Source organism: Leptodactylus fuscus, chromosome 6 (assembly GCF_031893055.1).
Source record: "Leptodactylus fuscus isolate aLepFus1 chromosome 6, aLepFus1.hap2, whole genome shotgun sequence".
NCBI lineage: Eukaryota > Metazoa > Chordata > Amphibia > Anura > Leptodactylidae > Leptodactylus > Leptodactylus fuscus.
Window position 1 is genome coordinate 177262964 of NC_134270.1, and position 8842 is coordinate 177271805.

The 8842-nt window shown below is 39.8% G+C and overlaps 1 protein-coding gene across 1 annotated transcript; it reads left to right on the forward strand.

The window, feature by feature from the left end:
* The first annotated feature begins 3198 nt into the window (after positions 1 to 3198).
* Positions 3199 to 7172, forward strand: LOC142209872 (nicotinamide N-methyltransferase-like). Its single transcript, XM_075278910.1, has 3 exons — positions 3199 to 3378; positions 6207 to 6414; positions 6746 to 7172. The coding sequence occupies exons 1-3, from the start codon at positions 3228 to 3230 to the stop codon at positions 7170 to 7172; spliced, it is 786 nt and encodes a 261-aa protein (XP_075135011.1). The 5' UTR covers positions 3199 to 3227.
* The last annotated feature ends 1670 nt before the right edge of the window (positions 7173 to 8842 follow it).

Here is an 8842-nt window from a genome sequence, read left to right on the forward strand (position 1 = left end):
TGGACTGTGTATTATCGCTGTGGAGTTGGGGTTGTCTCATGCCCATGGATCATGTGTGTCAGCAGAGTTATGGGCACCACCTACCATATCTGCAATATCATAGATTCCAACTTGGGGAGTCATTTACAAGGAAATATGTGTGTCCTTGAGTATATTGGCAAGACCTGTAAAGAATTTTGCTGCAAGGTGGTTGACCATCTTGGAGATGTTGCATAACTGCCCCTGGCATGTCACATCAATATATGTTATTAGGGAATAGCAGAAGCCATCGAGCTGCTCTATCCCTAGACAAGATCAAAGGATCTTATTAAGAAAGTCAGCATGGATTTTTAGATTGGACAAAGTTAGCCAAATGGACTGAATGAACAACTACAGTTGCTGCTGTTTATGTGACCCTTGTCTTTTCTACTGCACCAATCTCTCAGCTTTCCCTCCTCCATTAGCCACTGTCCCCAAAGACTGATAATACATCATATTACATTTATGGGGCTCAATCTGGTGGGATGTGCCATCTGTATTCATCTACCTGCATATGCTAGAGGTGCCCTAGTCATGTGCTGTTATGTAGGGCGTTTAGACCTTCTCAATTCATTCTGCCTTAATTGGCAGGCGATGCTCCCGGCTCTTTCCCATTTGTATACATTGATATTCCTAGGGGAACACCAGGACAGAAGTGTAGGTTACTTCTCCAGAACTCCATTTTTGTGTGATATGGCAGCTGCTAAATGATTGGGGCCGGTCTCTACTCAGTGCACCTGCTGAACATTACAAGTGAGAGAGCCGGAGCTAAGAGGGAGTGGGAAGAGTTACTACTATAGATTGTAAGCCCTTGTGGGCAGGGCCCTCTACCCCACTGTGCCAGGTGGTCAGTGTTAGTATTATATTAATTTTGTATATTTTGTGTACTGTATATAAACCCTCAAATGTAAAGCACCATGTGATTAATATAATAATGTACAGCACCATGGGATTAATATAATAATGTACAGAGCACCATGGGATTAATATAATAATGTACAGAGCACCATGGGATTAATATAATAATGTACAGCACCATGGAATTAATATAATAATGTACAGCACCATGGGATTAATATAATAATGTACAGAGCACCATGGGATTAATATAATAATGCACAGCAGCATGGAATTAATATAATAATGTACAGCACAATGGGATTAATATAATAATGTACAGCACCATGGGATTAATATAATAATGTACAGCACCATGGAATAAATATAATAATGTACAGAGCACCATGGAATTAATATAATAATGTACAGAGCACCATGGGATTAATATAATAATGTACAGAGCACCAAGGGATTAATATAATAATGTACAGCACCATGGGATTAATATAATAATGTACAGCACCATGGAATTAATATAATAATGTACAGCACCATGGGATTAATATAATAATGTACAGAGCACCATGGGATTAATATAATAATGTACAGCACCATGGAATTAATATAATAATGTACAGCACCATGGGATTAATATAATAATGTACAGAGCACCATGGGATTAATATAATAATGTACAGCACCATGGGATTAATATAATAATGTACAGCACCATGGGGTTAATATAATATTGTACAGCACCATGGGGTTAATATAATAATGTACAGCACCATGGGATTAATATAATAATGTACAGAGCACCATGGGATTAATATAATAATGTACAGCACCATGGATTTAATATAATAATGTACAGCACCATGGAAGTAATATAATAATGTACAGAGCACCATGGGATTAATATAATAATGTACAGAGCACCATGGGATTAATATAATAATGTACAGAGCACCATGGGATTAATATAATAATGTACAGAGCACCATGGGATTAATATAATAATGTACAGAGCACCATGGGATTAATATAATAATGTACAGCACCATGGAATTAATATAATAATGTACAGCACCATGGGATTAATATAATAATGTACAGAGCACCAAGGGATTAATATAATAATGTACAGAGCACCATGGGATTAATATAATAATGTACAGCACCATGGGATTAATATAATAATGTACAGCACCATGGGATTAATATAATAATGTACAGCGCACCATGGGGTTAATATAATAATGTACAGCACCATGGAATTAATATAATAATGTACAGAGCACCATGGGATTAATATAATAATGTCCAGAGCACCATGGGATTAATATAATAATGTACAGCGCACCATGGGATTAATATAATAATGTACAGAGCACCATGGGATTAATATAATAATGTACAGAGCACCATGGGGTTAATATAATAATGTACAGCGCACCATGGGGTTAATATAATAATGTACAGCGCACCATGGGATTAATATAATAATGTACAGAGCACCATGGGATTAATATAATAATGTACAGCACCATGGAATTAATATAATAATGTACAGCGCACCATGGGGTTAATATAATAATGTACAGCGCACCATGGGGTTAATATAATAATGTACAGCGCACCGTGGGATTAATATAATAATGTACAGAGCACCATGGGATTAATGGTGCTATAATAATAATAATAATAATAATAATAATAATAATAATAATAATAATATAAAATTGGCACAAGTACTGGGTAGCACCTTAGGTAAAAGTCAGTGCTGTGGTATTATTTTGGCATCCACTTTTGGACCCTTTTATTTTTTGCCTTTTTTGCCTTTTAGGTTCCTTAGCCTATTGCACTATTCCTTAGCCTATTGCACTTAAAAATCCCCAAATTGGCTAATTTTTATATAAAACCATTTCTATTATGTCCTCAGCATGATGCAAATGTAAGGGAACTCCATAGCGGAGGGATCTCCATCTCTGATTAGTTTGCATTCTATCTATGGTAGCTATGGACCGCAGTATCAGTATCTAAGTGGATACGTTTCCAAATTGACGTTATAACTGTGAAGAGTTTGTCTATGTGTAACAGCTGGCCTTCTGCTGCTGATCGTGCAGTGATCGTGCATACTCATGGTAGTTAAGGAGTTAACAATAAGAACAAACCAATTTGCTTTAATTAAGATCCTTTCTCTTCCATGTGACTTTCTCTCCCCATGACTGGCTCATGAATATAATAACACATGATGTGATAAGTAAATGTAACTATCCTACTAATGTACAGAGATCCCAAGTACTTCTATACAGACCTTGTGCACCAGTCTAGAAGGAATCCCATCATCTGCACCACAAGACTACACGATGGATCCCAGTACATATAAGCGCTATCATATACATGACCTTAATTCCAGGCAACATCTGGAGCAATATTTTTCAGATAACCGTGGAATGGTCTTTGGAGAGGATGGCTTGATATTTCCCATTAGAAGCCTTACAAAAGCTTTTGCAGCAGGTATGGACACAGGGTGGTCTGGGGGTTAAGGCTCTTTTCCTATTTTCCGTCTCCACCTTCCAAGTTCTTAATGTCTATAATTTTCTGTCACCATATTAATATCAGTCTATTCTTTGCACCATGATTTGGAGCTTCAGTTGGCAACTTTTATGAGGTCCATATAGTCACCATTATTAACATTTCTTGGGAGATTCTTGGGGGAAAAAAAATGTGCAATTCTATTATTCTTTGAGGGTTTTTTTTTTTTTTTTTTACATTAAACATGGCAAAGTATATTTAACTGGTATTATGGCAATACCAATTTTACTAGGATTTGCCACATTATTCTATTATTATTTCCCGGGGCCCCGGATTCTAATCTTTTTTGTTGATGTGTGGTATTTTTTTCTTGCTGGACAAGTTCTTGTATTTTTTGGTATAGCACTACTACTATTTATTACTATATTGCTTTATGTTTTCTTATGGTATTCGCTGTACAGAATAAAATATGTTATTTTTGGATCCTTAACACACAGAGATGCGTAATATGTTTATTTTTATTTTTCTGTTTGCATTTTATTGGGAAAGATTTTTCTAAGGCTCCGTTCCCACGGAGTAACGCGCCGCTCATTTTGACATGTAAGAGTGAGAGCTATAAAACAGAATCCCATTGACTTCAATGGGTGCCGTCTTATGCGCGTGTTAGGATTGGGTCCCGCAGGTTGCTATCATAGCGCACAGCACCACCTGTGGCTCAGTCTAACCATCCAGCTTTCATCTTACTGAGCATGCTCAGACGTATTGGAGCTGCTCACAAGCTAAGTGCCATTTTCCCCCTACTGAGCATGAGCGGTGAGGTCATCACCACCGCCCCTATTAGGCGGGGACTTCCCTTTAAATAGTGTGAGCCAATGCCCGCCGGGTGCTCACACTTTGTCTAAAATTTCCTCAAAGTCCACGGAGTGAATGACAGTAGTCAGGGATAGGCTCCAGTATTCAGGCAGGTTGTCAGACTAGGCCTCTGTGTGGGGTTTCTCTGCTTCTATCTGGGTGCTGTTAGGTAGGACCTGTAAACCCTGAAATGTTGGATCTACACCAAGACTAGGAGCGGTAGACGCCGTTCCAGCTTGTAGATCTGCAGCAGGTATGGTCTCTGAGATAGCCTATGTGTACTGTCTGACTTCATGTATGGCTCCTAGCTGTGTGCGGGAGCATGGGTGTGTGATGGCTCCAAGCTGTGTGCAGGACCATGCAAACTCCCCTGGTAACTCCAAGCTGTGTGCAGGGGAATGTTCTAAACTTTCGTGGTGGCCCCTAGCTGTCGCAGAGGTAAGTGTGTGTGTTTGCTGGCCTGGGGTGAGGGTTAACCCTTGGCATTCATGTGTGTTTCACTTGTACTGGTGCACCTGGCCAGTGAGCTAAACTGGCAGGGTTTTAGTTGCACCTTGTTCACATGGAGTGTCGCACAGTACACACTGTTCACATTGAGTCCAGGCTGCAGTGTCTTTGCAGTAGTTCACACTGAGTTCACACATACAGCTGCCCACCATTTGGCCTGTGGACCTCACTGTAATGTTCTACAGCTAAGAGGTTCTGTAGTTTAAAAATATATATATATATATATATATATATATATATATATATATATATATATATATATATATTATACACACAGAATCATAACAGTGTGCTACACATTGAAATCAATGGGAGGCTTTAACCCATTGATTTCAATGTGTAGTGCGCGTAGGACGGCACCCATTGAAGTCAATGGGATTCTGTTTTACAGCGCTCACTCTGACACGTGTTTGTGTTAGAATGAGCAGCACGTTACTCCATGGGAATGGAGCCTAAATGGTTTATTTGTACTTTTAATTAAATTTTACATTTTCCTTCTTTTCCTGTCCCACAAGCGGACTTGAACCTGGGATGGCTTGGTCCTCGTTATAAAGTACTGCAGTACTTCTGTGTTGCACTACATTGTACATATGTAAGAAGTGGGGTCTTCCTGGGTCTCCTACCATACAGTCCCTTCTCATTCAGACGCTGACACTGGATAGTACGGGGTGACACTGTTGTACCCTCGGACTGCAGGGCAGCTTGGACTTGTTTGGATGTTAGTCGAGGTTCTTTATCCGCCATCCGCACAATCTTGCGGTGAAATCTCTGGTCAGTGTTTCTTTTCCATCCACATCTCGGGAGGTTAGCCACAGGGCCATGGGCTTTACACTTCTTGATGACCTTGCGCACGGTAGACACTGGAACATTCAGGTCTTTGGAGATGGACTTGTAGCCTTGAGATTGCTCATGCTTCCTCACAATTTTGCTTCTCAAGTCCTCAGACAGTTCTTTGGTCTTCTTTCTTTTCTCCATGCTCAATGTGGTCACACAAGGACACAGGACAGAGGTGGAGTCAACTTTAATCCATTTCAACTGGCTGCAAGTGTGATTTAGTTGTTGCCACCACCTGTTAGGTGCCTCAGGTAAGTAACAGGTGCTGTTAATTACACAAATTAGAGAAGCATCACATGATTTTTCTAACAGTGCCAATACTTTTGTCCACCCTTTTTATGTTTCATGTGGAATTATATCCAATTTGGCTTTTTGACAATTCTTTTTGTGGTTTTCCATTGAAAACAAATTAAATGAAGATAATACCAAAGAATTTGTGATTGCAATCATTATCTGGAAGAACACGAGTATTATCTGACAGAATTGCAGGGGTGCCAATACTTTTGGCCAACACTGTATTTCCTGGAGATAATATAGACATATGTTATTATTTACACCATATATTATGGTTGAATGTGTTGGTTTTTTCAACATTCAGGTTTTTTTTTTTACAACAGGTCATATTAGAGGAGACATCTTACTTGATCTCAGTTCTGGTTCCCTGGTCCACCATCTGTATTCAGCCTGTGAGTTTTTCAAAGACATCATAGTGCTGAAGATGAAAGACAGATGTATCATGGAGCTGAAAAGATGGGTGGACAAACGTACCGGAGCCTTTCATTGGGGACATGCCGCAAAACATCATGTGGACATAGAAGGAAAAAGGTGAAGTATTTGTCTAACTATGAAGGGAAACCCACTGTCATTGTCATAGAGAACATATGGAGACAGATCTAGGGAATGTTTAGGCAGTTTATCTTCTAAACAAACAGCTCAGCAGAATAAATACCAACTAAGACCAGATTCACATCTGCGTTCAGTTAGTCCACATGGGACCCCCGTATGGAAAACTATACAAATTAAAAAGTGGTGGACAAATTCACTTCTCTGTCAATATTTAGAAGTCAATAATCTAGAGATAACTACTGAGCTTTGATTTTATCCTATTGATGATGACTGGGGGACAATCACTTTCTTCATTGTTCCCATCTCTTAGTCACCGGGTTGAGGACAAAGAAGTAAAAGTGAGATCAGCAATGCAACATGTTGTGAAATGTAACCTCGAGAAAGAAAATATGACCGAGCCAATAGTTTTACCTCCATCCGATTGTATCATCATTGCTTGGCTACTAGATGTTATCAGCAAAGACCAAGATGACTACATCAGATATCTCAGGAAGTTCTCGGGATTGCTGAAACCTGGAGGACACTTCCTATTAATTGGGTGTTTAGAAATGACATATGTTACAGTTGGGAAAGACAAGTTCCATGTTTTGAAATATGATGAAAATTTTGCCAGGAAAGCTCTAGAAGGAGAAGACTTTATAATAGATGAGTGTAAGATCCATAAGAGAACAGCTGTGAGTGACCTTACTGACTATAAGGCTCTCATATTCATTGTAGCTCATAAGAAGGAGCTCTAGGTAGAAATGTAGTGAACTGACTATTCTTTTCTTAGATTATATTCCAACATTCCATTGTGTGTATACACCAGGAAGATTGATCAATATATATCTCCTATAGAAATTTCCTACATCCATTTGACACTGAATAGGTGGCCCTAGATATACCTCATTCACACTTGAAAAAGGAGAATCCTTCTCCGAAACGCGATGTGTTGTTGGGAGCCAAATAAAGTGTATTTTCCTACTAATTGCCAAGTGTCTGTGGAATTCTCTGTAAACTTCAGCAGTAGAGTTCAGCTGATCTCAAGAATTCAGGATCGATTTTAAAATCCGATTTCCGATCATTTTCCAACCGATCCTAATTGCGATCGTGAAATTTGCTTGATCGCCGATCGGAATATGATCATCAACCCTAGTCAATTCTTCTCTATGGGTAGAGTGCGCCCTGTATACACCATTTCCGGTGGTTGGAGCGCATATGCGCTCCACCGGCATATGCGTGAGAACTTCCGGGCGACCTTCCCCTTAGTGATGCGTAGCAAGGGAACGGTAGACGCCGTGGACATGTGCCGGAAATAGGTAATGATAACCCTTTCTTTTTTATGCTCTTATACATTATAAATGTTTAACATTCGAATCATGTTTTAAAATATAACTTGTTGGGAAATGTGATTTGTATGGTTCCCTGAAATAGGACGTAGTGACATGAGGAGGAGGTGGGTCTTCCTCTCCTTCCCCGTCCCAGTCATATGTATATATATGGAGGATGTATGATGTTTTTATACTACCCTTATGTACACCTGATGAAGAAACCGGCCATAGGTTTCGAAACGCGTTGTGTGTGGAAGGTTTTAATAAAGGTTTATTGGCAAGATTCCAGTCGGTAGGCGCGGATTTCTTTCATTTCACCTACACTGTTTGTGGAATTGGAACTGGTCCAGTTTTTGAGAGTCTCTATGGGTAAAGTCACTTTTAGGGTTGAGCTGATCTTGAGATCCCGCTGGAAGAGATTGGGATTGGAATTTCAATCGCAATCTTGATATTTACTCGATCACCGATTGGAATCCGATCGTTTCCGATCCCGATCGTTCAACCCTATTCAGCAGTTACAGGCTGTCACAGTACAGGGCAGACATTCTCCCTCCTATGAATGATCTGTTTGTAATGGTTTACATCTGAATAAACTTTGTTCCACCTCTCCCCTCTATTATTATTTAGTTGTATTGCAACCATTGCTGTTGTTTTTCTGTAGATGATAATGGAGCTTTGGATTGTGCATGATGACAATAGCACACCTGTACAATAGCTGGACTATCACTGACATGGCTCTTCCCCTCCGTGCCAGTAGCATTATATTCTTTCTGTAACGTCAGCTTTGTAAGGTCACCTTCTTATTATTAGCTGAGAATCTGTCAGGTAATGCCAGAACATTATACACATCTTCTCTTTATTTTCACTCTACAATGCGTGTCATGGCGGCTGTTGCAGCAGGTGTGGCCATCATATCAGAGTTGCAGCCTGTTCCACTGTAACTGGTCAGTCCAGCATGCATGGGGTTAATCCCCTTGCAGCCAATGGGTGTGGTTGGTCTACTGACTGACACTAGTGTCAGCCTATCGGCATCTGGCTTGAGCACCTGGGCTGGCTGATCAGTCCCACCTTCCCTCCATTTAAGGAAGCTGGTTTGG